Source organism: Hirundo rustica, chromosome 17, assembly GCF_015227805.2.
Source record: "Hirundo rustica isolate bHirRus1 chromosome 17, bHirRus1.pri.v3, whole genome shotgun sequence".
In the NCBI taxonomy this organism is placed as follows: Eukaryota; Metazoa; Chordata; class Aves; order Passeriformes; family Hirundinidae; genus Hirundo; species Hirundo rustica.
Genome location: NC_053466.1, coordinates 10,986,066 through 10,998,411, shown reverse-complemented (window position 1 = coordinate 10,998,411; position 12,346 = coordinate 10,986,066). Strand labels below are relative to the sequence as shown.

Sequence of the window (12,346 nt, the reverse complement as noted above, 5' to 3'; positions counted from 1 at the left end):
CGGGCCGCCGCGCCCCAGACAGCGCCCGGGCGGGGCCCGAGCCCGCCCCGCTCCGCCCCCGCCGCGCTGAGCCTCGACACTGCGCCCGCCGCGTGCGGCTGCCGAGCCGCGGGCACAGACAGCGCAGGGAGGTGGAGAGGGATGGCAGCAAGCTCCTGCCACCGCAGAGAGTATTCGTAAGCCGCTAAAGGGGATCAGACAAGCGCTGATAATTTTGACACACTTGGAGCGGCTGAATGAAGAGGCACACGAGTCAAACCCACCTTCTCTAGGTGGGTGCTGTCTAAAAACAGATAAATCCTGGCTCAGTTTAGGGGATAAAAAACTGAAGCAGCTGCGGTTTGCCTTGAATCAGGTCTGAACACCACGGTGAAGGTGTCAGTCCTCCCCTGCTCCCGTTTCTGGAGGACACGTAGCAATGAGGAACCAGCAGGAGCCCACAGCCCGCAGGCACGGCTGAGTGCTGGCTGTGACCCACTCTAAATAATCTGCATTTAACCAGCTCCTGCCAAGGCCCCGCAAAGACAAAGGCCACATCCCTGAGTGCAGGCAGCTTGCTCTTGCAGCACGCAGACCCTTTCTAAAAACCTGCCCATAACCCTCAGCAGCAACTTGTGCTCAGCGGCCCTTGATTTCTCCTCAGGCTTTGGTGCTGGCCTTGCAAGACAGTAACTGGCTTCCTGCTCTTGCTGTGATCCAGACACGAAGACAGAAGATCCCCCATGATTACAAGACAAAGCCCCAGCAGTGAACTTTGAGCTGAACACAAGAAGCAGTATTTTCTTTTGGCAATTGTTTTCTTTTACTCACCAATTCTGCGTTGCTGTCTGTGGAGTTACAACAAAACATGAGGTCACTTCATTTTCTGCATTTTACTTATTTACACATATGAAAATTTAATAAGCATCTCTCACATCTTATCTTACATATTCACACAATCAGGTACACCTCAGAAGGGGAAGGGGCAGGCTGCTGCCAGGCACATCTGATGCCAACCGAGCATTGCCAGTGACTGGAAGCTGATACCATCACGCTGTGCTGAATGCAACTGCCCTTGAAAACCATTTGCACTCTCCCTCCTTTACCTCTGCTCTAACTGAAGTTTTGGCAACCAAGGACTGTAGCTACTTGAAACCAAGCTGAGGTCAGGTGATAGATACTGGCAAGCCAAGAGCTCAAATTCTTTTTTTCCAAGCACTTAATCAAATTCTGTTGAATATCAACAGCAATATTGCTCAGGTCCTCTAGGAGCCTCAATATGAATCCAACAGAGACTCTTCACTTCTACTTCCTTGCCACAAGGTAAAGCTAGCTGTCTCCCTAAGAGATACCACGCTGTTCACGGAGCACTGGCATGCATCTTGTCCAGACAATCAGTCCAGAACGTAACGAGCCGGCTGTCTTTGTTCCAGCAGAAGTCCGTGAAGTCTTTCAGCAAGCGGTCGGCGAACTTCTCGTCGCCCGTGGCGCTGGAGCGCCAGGTTTTGGTCAGCATGGTGTTGTAGGCCCAGTTGTAGCCAATGCGCTCCTCACAGAACATGTTCTGGGTGCTGGAGCTGGTGGAGTTGCGCCGGCGCCGCTGCTGCCCGCTGGAAAACTTGCGCTTGGAGTACGGCAGCTGCAAAAACACTGTCCCTGCAGGAAACAAGACAGCGCTTCAGTATGAGGCACGCCTCAGTCCCTACTACTGGCAGCTAACTCGTTAAATGCTGAAACGAAACTGGCCTGAAATAGAAAGTTTCATTTAACTGCCTTTTAGGGAGAGAAAATGGGATTTTCCCCACTTTTCCCCCTTGGCTCTTAGGTGCTACTTCCTTCCTGTATGTTACAACACCCGGAGGGACTGCACCTTGTCTGCCTTTCTCTTACAGGCACAGAACGAAGCAAGGATGTAGGCTCTGATCCATCTTGCTAACTTCCTATCACTTCCCATTCTCTTCTGCAATTTTCCAAACACTATTTTCCTGTCATTGTTCTCACATCTCAGCAAGTGGACCCTAACTGCTTGCTCTGTCTCCCACACAGTCTATATGGGTAGAGATTCATCTGCAACAAACCTTAAGCAAGAGAACAGAGCACTGACTTGTCCCAACTCCTCTCCCTCCTTCTAGCTTCTGGGTACACATTTATTTACATTCACCTTGGAATAAGCTTTGCCTTATTTTTCAAAATTTCCTCATCTTCTGGAAAGAAAAGTTTCACAGTCACTGTAAAGCCATTTCAAATCAACACAATTTATTAGCAGCAACACTTGTGCTTTTCATACTGCCCCCTCCAGTTTTCTGGTTTGTGTTGTCTGACACACCTACTTGTCTGGTTTGTGACAGAACAGCACCACCACCACTGACACGAAACACAAACCACATGTAAAGTGGTTCTCTTGTTTGTAATAACCTCCTCCTTGCCACAGAGCCTCCCAAATATCGCTCACCTGTGACATGGATATACTGGGGCTTGTTTTCTGCTGGGAAGTTGAATGCAGAGGCTGAATATTTATCTTGTACAAATCCGAATCTGAAGAAATGGAAACAAGGGGAATTAAAAAAGAAAAAAACCCACAAAAATATAAAAAAAGCCACTCCAGATAGGATTCCTCAGCCAAAGGCAGAGGCACCAAAGGAAATCCTTCCACTATCCCTTTGTCACAGCCTGAAGGCAAAAGGAAAAGGGATGAAGAGAGCTGAGCCTCTCCAAATGCTCCCTGCCCCTGCCAGACAGTGTGAAAGCCTGTCACCCCACACTGCTCCCTGTCCTGACTCGAGCTGGAAACAAGAGCAGCAGCTCCAAGCAGTCTCTGACAAAATGAGGCAGCTGCACACGAGGGAGGGAAGAGCAGTAGTCAAGACAGACGTTCCCTGGGCAGGTTTCAAGCTGCAGCATTATTATTTTCATGATGTGCAACATTCCATGCAGAACTTCAAGCAGCTTACCTGGCAGATCTCTGCTGTTTGTAGGATATTTGTTCTTTTCCTGCTTTCTAAACTAATCAAAGCTGATTTCCAAGCTAAAGTCCATTACAAAAGGTAGCCCTCTCTGCCATGAAAAAAACCCTGGCAGCAACACCACGAAAGAAACTGGCAGCTCAATCACACAAAGGGACAAGGCTAGATAGTATCCAAAGCTTCCAACAATTCCTTCTTAAATTGGGCCCAACCTCCTCTGTACAGCTCCCACCCATCTCCTGCCTATTGTCGATCATCAGGGGTCATCCAGTTCAATTCTGTGCTAAATACACAAGAAGGAAATAACTGTCCCTTCTCAGGAAGAATCCATTTACAGTCTGTCTGCTTCTACCTTAGAATAAGGGGCGCTTTCCAAAGGCAAGGCTCTCCATGGAGGAGAGGCTGGCTGCCGAGCAGTGACAGGCTGGAGCACCACGCAGCTGCCCCTTGCAGCCACCGCGGGGGCTGTACTTGAGTCTCCCAGTCTGTGAGCAGACAGGCAGACAGCACAGAAGCCAAGTGACTCAGGAGGGACTGCTCAGCACAGGCCCTCCTCCCACATCACCCGGGGCCACAGAACCCTTTGGTCACCACACCGCACCGCAGACATACCTGTGTGCTATTGCTTCCTGGAGCAGATGCATTCGGTCCCAGTACGTTTCTGGTTCAAAGCCTGAAACAAACAAAAAGGTAACAATTATCTAGTAAAGATACTTTATTCCCTTCCTTTTCAAGACCCGTTTTCCTCAGGAGGCCTTCTGTGCACTCTTCTTTTTTCCCCTAGCCATTTCTTTCGGTCACATTTTTTTTGTCAGCTGTCTCTTAGAGATGTGTCTTGTACACTCCAGTAGCAGACTCATCCCTGAATTTATTATTTGTGTCTCTTGAGATGAAGGAGAGGAACATAAAGGGGGGGTGTGGGAGGGGGCAAGGAAGAAGAGTGGGCTGCTGTGTATCACAGGAGTGCTCTGAAAATATTTAATTCAGTCAGTTGGGCTATGGTGACCTCACAAGATATGGATTTGTCACGTTCATTGTACAAAGTGTCAGATACATTGCACACTGAGTCAAGGGCTAATGAAAATATCATATTTATTACTTTAAAACAGAGCCTTTCGCTAATTGTCCCTTCTCATGATGCAATTTTGCCGTTCTCTGCACAGGGACAGTTCTCTGATCTCGGGGTTCCACCTGAGCTTTACCACAACAGGCTCACTGGGAAGGGCGAGATCCCATTGCAGAAAAGGAGATCGCAGTTTCTGGCGCTTAATCTCGTGTGCAAACACTGTAACCATTAAAGTAACCATAGCAACAACAAAAGAAGGATGGCAGTGGCGAAAGCCCAATCTTGGGCAGGGGGAGAATAAACAAACACAGGATACAAACGCAGAGCAGCTGCGGGTCCACCACCAAAACAGACACAAGAGTCTGTCAAACACAACTGCTACTGCTGTGGGCTCTGTGAGGGTGTGCAGGGCAAGCACGACTGGGGACAGCCTGCTGTGCCTCGGTGCTTCCTGCTGCCCACTGCCCCTGCCAGCACAGCCTCCTTCCTGACGGGCTGCTGACCTCTGAAATCAGCTCCCTCAGCCACTGAGGCCGGCTGGTAAAGGAGCTTCTTCACGTCAGCTACATGCCAGCAGTGACCTGTTTGCACAGAGCAGCTGAGGGGCAAAGGGAGTGCATTTCTTACCGTCAAACAAATGCTCGCTGCCCTCCTTCAGCAAGCAGCTCACGTTGAGCGGGATGAAGAGCTGCGCTCGAAGCGGGTCCCCGTACAAGTAACTGGGCAAAGCAAAGGGGCCCTCCAGGACTGGCACCAGCAGGAACCCACAGGAGGTGGCTTTCCGGTGCCAACCCTGAACCTGAGAAGAAATTCAAACAATGAATCACGGCACGCGTGCCAGCTGACGAAGGGCACTTATGTGCAAAAGAGCAACTCATTTCCCAAGAATAGATCGGACATGCTCAATTCTCCGCAGGCTCAGCGCGGCAGGCACACCAACGTCCTCGCAAGCAAAGCAGTACGAGCACAAGACATCAGGTTCTCCTTTTTCTGAAGTGCCCCATCAATCAGAAAGCACTTTAAATTGGACATTTTTCAGGAACTGATTCAGCCTGCTTATCACCAGCGGCTAAACACTTCTGCTTTACTGGAACAGTGCAATTGATTTTAAATAAAAGCAAAACCAACTACCCAGTGCTGTCTGGCTGGGTGGGGTAAAACCTGGCGTTAAATAATTTGAGTTTTACAGAAGCTACATTAGGGAAACAAAAAAAAATCTAAAAATAAAATCTAAAAATTTAATCTAAAAATTTAAAAGTGACATGTTTTCAATTCAAAATGTTTTCAGCAAGTTAAAAAAAACCCTAAAACATTCCAGAACACATTGCCTGGAAAAGCCCTGTTATGAAAGCAATTCCACTGAGATTTAAAGTTTTAAGGTTTGGGGATAGAAGGAATGTAATGTGAAACAGATTTTTTTCCAAAGACCTGGCTCAGGGCTTAAAGTTTGCCTAAGTGGGACTTAAATTTATCACCTTGACCTGTGCTGATCTCTACATACTGTGCATAAACCCCACTAAAAGCAGAACACACACTCCTGCAGACAGAACGACTATGGATGGTGTGATGAACGCTGACCAGATGCAGCAACGCTAACAACCACCAGGAAAATTACTTGTGGAAATAAAGGCAGATGCAAGCCACTGTCCCTCTCGCTAAGGCTCCCTGACACAACATCCCCAGTTGTCCAAGAGGCCAGACAGGCATTTCTGTGGCTGTCCACAACACCAGGATCTCACCATCTCAAAAAGAACAGCTGCAGTCACTGCCATCCAGTGTAACTTGATTTCAAAGGCAGCGTTCAGGGAGAAATTGCCGTGGTAATAACAACTGCACCACTCCAGCCGGTCCGTGCGGTTGTTGACATCCACGTCCAGCGTCACCGTGCGCTGCTCGGGCACCGTGGCAGCTGGGCAGCCAAGGGGCACGGCGGGGCAGAAGGGGCGTTAGAGGGAAGGTGGCAGACAGGATGAAGAGAACAGAAGAACCAAGATAAGTCATTCGAAATGAATTTGTCCTCCCGTTCCTCCCCAGGTATTTTTGGGCTAGCAGAATAGTCCCAGAATGCCGCTCGTCCAGATCACAAAAGAGAAAAATCCCGAAGGATTTCTCATGTCGGGAGCATGTGCTACAAAATCACCTCCCCAAGCAGTCAAGACATTTCAGTTGCAAGAAGGAGAGAGAACCAAGAATCCAGCAGTTAATCAACAGGCAACTGATGCCATAATTAAGCATGGCTAGACAACCCCAGCTTCTTCATGCCCAAAACATTCCAAATATTTCTATACGCCTCCACCAGAAATCACAACAGGGTGCTGTTCCATGGGGCAGGAGCATTCCAGGACTTTCCACAGCTAAAGGAGATTAGAAGTTAAACTTGTTTCTTTAATCCCATATCAATATCCCACATTACCGCACTGGTGAAAGTGCACATCCAACGCTTCCTGTAAAAGCACCGAGAGTCAGCCAAGACATGCAGCAGCATTCTGACCACTGCAATAGCTCCTCGAGCTTTGCAGCAAGGGCTGGGATAGTGCCCAAGGTGCAGCTCCCTTTGTCCCCACACCCCAGCATCCTGGTGACAGAAACCCGCAGGTATCAGGCAGGAGAGGGAGAGAAGCACAGCAGTGGAAGTGACCTGGCTGGTGTCACACAGAGGACTGCAAGGCTGGGGACAGAACCCAGGTCTCCTGACTTGGAGACCAAAGTCCTGCTACGAAACACAGCATCACTTTCAACTTTTCTTTAGACAAATACATAATTTACCATTACAGAAATGTTAAGAATTGACACAAAACAATGGGCTGAAAGGCTTCTACAGAAAAACTTCTGCCCTTTTTATTATTGCATGCATGAGGGATAGGTGTTGTTATCTCTTGCTGAAGTAGATGGGCATCCCTTCATAGGGTCAGCTTTTAAATTATCTTATAATTTGATGGCTTGATGGTGTTAAAAAAAATAAAAATTTAAATTGTTCCTCAAGGTAGATGGAAAGTTCCCACCTTCACTTCTATCACAAGTTACCTGGAGGCACTTTCAAGGTTATAAGGGAATCCTTTACATTGTTATTACTGCAGAGTAGAACATGTAAAATAAAAACACAACAAAAATGGAAGAACATCACCCAGTTTTGTTTCATAAATAAGACCCATTTTTGTCTTTGGGAAGCGTGTCATTTGCAATCTCTGAGTTGATCTGGTGTTGTCAGACCAACACTGTGAAAGTTTCTGTTTCTGGATCCTTTGGATATTGTGGATACAATACTTGTAGTCAGGGGGTTCTGGTGCCAAATTTGTAACCAAGTGTGCTAAAAAACAACATCCTGGAAGCTGTGAAACCAAAGCAGCTCAGTCAGGTAGGTGTTGGTCTTTAGCCAAGAGGTCAGTGATAACACCACAGCCCAGTGTGCCCAAACCAGCACACTGTGAAGAATGAGCTCCCTGCTCCCTTAGACTGTTGCTTTTCCCAGAGAGTGCAGACTCCCTGTTAGGGCTGGACTCTCTCTCTGCCTTGTCTGCAGCTACAGTTCACAGGCAAAGCCAGAGGAACCCAGTGCAACGAGGTGAGCGAACCAAAAATACATCCAACACTGATGAGAAATGTCCACGTGTCTGAATTCAGAAGCTTTGATTAAAAGCAGCTTATTTAAATAGAATATACTCTGGCTTCCATAGGTCAGACTTTAAGAGGACTCACCTGCTTCCCAATTGTCTTCTACTATTGAGCATTTAACTAATGATTTACTAAGCAAATCGGAGAGGAGCAGGCAGGTTATTCTCCAGTCACAGACTCCACTACATACATGACTACAGTTGCTAGTGCATGCATTGCTATAAATCAAAGGGACATCAAAGATTAGCTGTATCACAGGTCAGACTTCCACTGGGAAGGGAAAGGGGACAGTCACCGGGCAAGTGATTGGGAAATTGGAAGGGATAAAGATTTGAGAGATACATGGAGCTTGTTCCAGAGCTCCCAACGCTTGCATGCAATTTTATGTCACAGCCTGACATTTAGGGAAGGTGGGGAGGGGAAGTAATTAAAACCACAACCTAATCAAGACCAAGAGAGGAACAAATGAAGTCACGTGGACCAGGGGTCATCTGGGTTTAGTAAAGCTCTTTACCTCAGATGAACTGCTGAAATTTTTTTGGAATAGTGTTTAGAAGAGAAACAGCACAGAAGCATCATTTTAAACCAGTTCTTTCATAAGAAAAAACTTCCACACTCAATTTTCCTACAAGAAACTGTAATTCCTGGAAAATCCGGACTGCATGAGAGCAATCTGAAGGCATTTATCACTCATTCAAGGGCTGCAGTTTAGTTAAATAGTAAAATGGACATAACCCCAAGTGAAAGGAAAAGGAGGGCTCCACAGGTGTGTAATCCCACATGCTGCAGGAGTACACTCTTTTCCTGGCTGGTGTTAAATGAAAGCTGAGGGGGACACTGAGGCACGCTTCTACTCATCCCCATGGGTGCAGGGCTGCTGAGTCTCAGCCTTCTCAGCTCCCAGCAGAGCACAGACAGAGGAATGTGAACTGCTTTTCGCAGGCTAAATAGTGAGTAAGAGATCAAACCATGAAGAGGATCTGGCCCCAGTGCCTCCAGCCTTCACAGCAGTTTCATGCCAGCCTACGTTCAGGCTTCAGCTCTGGCCAGGCACTGAGCTAATGAGGCTGGATACCAGCCAAGGCAACAGATTTATCGTGTGACAGGGAAAATAACCTGCATATGTTGACTTCAGGGAATTAACCATTAGTTCAGACTTCCTATCCTTAATGCTTTCCCATTTCTGATGCTGTTCCTCTTCAAACAAGGCTCTCAGAAATACTCAAGGATTACTGTGACTTCAGGTTTAAGAGATGCTACACCAGCAGCAAGGCATTTCTCTTCAGAAGGTTAAATATACACAACAGGAAAACAGCAAATTTTTTCTTTTTATCCTTAATTGCTAGTCCTTTAACAGATGCATCAAAATAAACCTGAAGCTGCAGTTCCATAGCAATGATTTTTCTCTAAAACAAGGAAAGAAGAACAAAAGCAAGTGACTCAGGCTGGCCTGGAAATGCAACAAGAAGCTGACAAAGCAACAGGGTCAGTCACGCAGCCAGTATGTTTCACGGGCTGTTAGAGGCAGTCAGTGTCACCCTCCACACATCAGAGAACATCAGATACTAACGGGATCTTGCCTAGCAGCAAGATCTTCCTGCTGTGTCCATCCCACAGGGATCATCTGCAGCTGGGCTTCACAGACCTATTAATGTAAGGAGTCTGGTTTAGATTAGCTAAAAAGCCTCCAGCACATCACAGGAGACTTCTAACACATCTGGACCTCACTTTTTTTAGTGGCTTTTGCCCCTAGGAAGCAATTAGATACGTCATTTTAAGACCAGTTCGACCGCTCTGCTGTTCTCACAGCTTATCCCTCCATACTCCTTACAGGTTGTGAAGAATCTCTCTGGATTTTCAAGGAGACAAAACACCTTCCTCCCTAAATTCCAGAGGTTCAGGAGGAAGGAATATTTTAAGAAATAGTTTTTCTTGTATTCCAATACTTCTGAAGTAAAAGTTTCCTGCCCAGCCAGTGAAACACACCTCCAGCATATGAGAACGAGTCCACATGCAAGACACGGTAAGGCCAGCATGAAATTTGCAGCTTTCCTGCTGGTCCACGTGAGATCATACCCTTGGCTGGCTGCTCTTCCCCTTTCAAACTATCCCCTTGAACTTCCCCAGCTGTCACCTGTGCTGTGCATCTACCTAAGAGTGCAGCTGCCTGGCTCCGTCCTCCGAAACTGCGGCTAAAGGAACTGTGCCTACTTGCATAGGAGGCGGGGCGGCTGGGCAGCCAGGGCAGGAGGAACGCCGGGATCTCCGAGTGCAGCAGCTCTTCTGCCACAAAGGCCACCTCAAACCATTTCCTCTGGAAGGCCGAGAAGTCATCCATGGCAGCCGTGTGCCACATGGCAGGCTGCTGCAGCCCCACTGCAAGGGGAAGGGCGAGGCCAGTTAGAAACGAGGGGACAAGGCTCAGGAAAGCAGTGATTGATGAAAAAGAGGCAGGATAAAAATTACTTTATGTTTTCTGCTCTTGCTTTTTTTTTTTTTTTTTTTGCCTTAACTAAAAAAGGCCGAATTTCTCAGACTCTCTTGAGATCAGTGGTTTTGGTTGCTCCCAAAATGCATTCAAGATCACCCACGTGATTATGCAAAGGGATAGCGAGGAAAGTCTCGTAGTAACAGTGCTGACCTCGGTCTGGTTCTTTGTCCACAACAATCTTGTAAAAATAAAAGCCATAAATAAAGGTTCGTAAAGCTTCTCCAGATGCATGGACAATAAGCTGCTCTTCTAACATTTTCTGAACAAGAAAAAGGAAGAACAGAGTAAATATGATAAAAAAGAAATCACACTCCCAGTTACATAAAAAGGTTGCTAGAGAACATTAGGAAGTAATTTTCTTTTCCTTGACATCTTTTTGTCCAGATATGTGCCTAACAAGAATACCAGCAAAGCTATCTCTTGATATTCAGTAAATGTAGCAATTTCTTATCTCACTGAGAAATTACATTTGACCTTTCCAAAGATGTCTGTCTTGCTCCCATACCCTGCTCTGGTTTTATAGATGGATTTATAGCAAGTAAGAGTTTGGAAACATTCTAAGTTCTCTGTTAATTGATATGGGATCTCAGCAGAGGAATGAACTCCAGAACATTTCCAACCTTCTGCCCCTGACACAGTTCAATACAGAAAAATCCCTTGATGAATACAAGCAGTGTTCCTGCATAAAGCGTGTCTGCTTCAACATCTGTAACAGAAAGGTCACATGCTGGTTTTATTACAACTTTATTAACTAATTATCAGAAAGGAAAACCCAATCACAGCCTAGTGCCTCAATTCCAACACAACGCAGAGTACTTGGTAAGCACCAGCTAATTGCAGGTTATAAACAGAGCCATCACCATGTAAGTAGAAAATAAATACGTATTACTACTGAAGAATATGTTGCATCATTACCTCATATGCTGTTGAGCACTGCTTTCAACAATCATCCATATGAAGATTTTAATAAGTAACAGAAATTATCGCCATGCTTTGCTCTAAAACTTTATTTTCTTCACAGAGTGAGGCATTTCTGGCCCTCCACATGCTCCTGGGTAGTCTCCTTACCTGCATTATGTCAATGGCCATGGGCTGGGTGTGCACCCCTTCCACGTTATTCACCAGCCAGTGCACAACTTCTGCACTGATGAAGCAGCAGGGGGAGAGGCCCTTCTGTTCAGAGAGCAGCTGGATCCCTGTGCTGGAGCACAGCAAGTCACACGTGTTAACACAGCTGATCGAGAGTCTTTTAAGTTACCAAGACAAAAATCACTGCTGGGGGAAAGAAAAAAAGGGTGGGGGGAGGATAGAATACAGGCCAAGAAATGCACAGGGCCCCTGGAGTGATGTCTCATTGGCTTTTGGTAACAAGAGCAAGAGCTGACATTGACAGCACTTTGGTGACTTACTGGGAATTCCTGATTTGACAAGGTGCTGGGACTCTAATAATTGAAGTTTGCTTGTATCTCAATTTCTATAAAATTCCATATTAGAGAGTCTGGAACTGAATAACAAAAGGAAGTTTAGAACCCTTCAAGAGCTGACATGGGGCTCTCCTTTGAGTGACTCCACTTCTCATGTCCTCTTGTTAAACATCTCATCAGATGGTGAGCACATTCACATTAAAAACTTACGTGGGGTGTTTCATGGCTTCAAGAATCTCTACCAAAGTGGAGGAGGAAGTCAGAGCACTTGTCGAACACTGCTGAGAGCTGGGCAGTAAACAGAAGCACATTCAAAAATCAAGGAAGCTGCCAGATTTGTTCAAATATGCACATTTAAGAAAATTGCCCTCTCTTCTTAACAATGACTTTGCCACATTTATTTCCATTTTCATCTCAAGAAGGACAATTAAAAGCATCAGATGAGTATTTCCCCCCTGAGGTCACCAGGACATTGCTATATGGACCCAATGCACAATATGTCACATCCAGCTGTACTCAGCAGCAACTGAGAGCAAACATTCTGAAGCTGGCTAATTTTCTTTTTACTGTACTATACAACTACAGGAAACAGGGGCTAATGAAGTTTATTTTCAACATTGCTTCCTCCCCTGTCTTGCTTCCAGGTTAGGACCTCTTGGATTTCATCAACCCACTCGATCCAATCAGACCTGCAGGCCCCCACCCCTTGCCAAAGCAGGCAGAAGATGGCAATTCAAAGCCTGCTTTCCTACTAGCAGATTTCAGAAATGGAATTTCTTCATTTGTTGAAGAATGAAGCCCTTCTTGTGGG

General features: G+C 46.4%; 1 protein-coding gene across 6 annotated transcripts in view; it reads right to left on the bottom strand.

The window, feature by feature from the left end:
- Positions 1-778: 778 nt before the first annotated feature.
- Positions 779-12,346, bottom strand: part of DEPDC5 (DEP domain containing 5, GATOR1 subcomplex subunit) — a 39,215-nt gene continuing 27,647 nt past the window's right edge. For 5 of the 6 annotated variants that reach the window (XM_040080472.1, XM_040080476.1, XM_040080474.1 and 2 more), the window contains 9 exons: positions 11,746-11,823; positions 11,180-11,312; positions 10,262-10,370; positions 9,772-9,996; positions 5,748-5,917; positions 4,636-4,807; positions 3,555-3,615; positions 2,432-2,514; positions 779-1,635 (listed from right to left, as the gene is read on the bottom strand). In XM_040080472.1, the coding sequence (XP_039936406.1) occupies positions 1,340-1,635; positions 2,432-2,514; positions 3,555-3,615; positions 4,636-4,807; positions 5,748-5,917; positions 9,772-9,996; positions 10,262-10,370; positions 11,180-11,312; positions 11,746-11,823 (1,327 nt within the window). In that variant the 3' untranslated portion in view covers positions 779-1,339. The remainder of the gene's footprint in view (positions 1,636-2,431; positions 2,515-3,554; positions 3,616-4,635; positions 4,808-5,747; positions 5,918-9,771; positions 9,997-10,261; positions 10,371-11,179; positions 11,313-11,745; positions 11,824-12,346) is intronic. The other variant, XM_040080475.1, reaches the window with a different exon arrangement.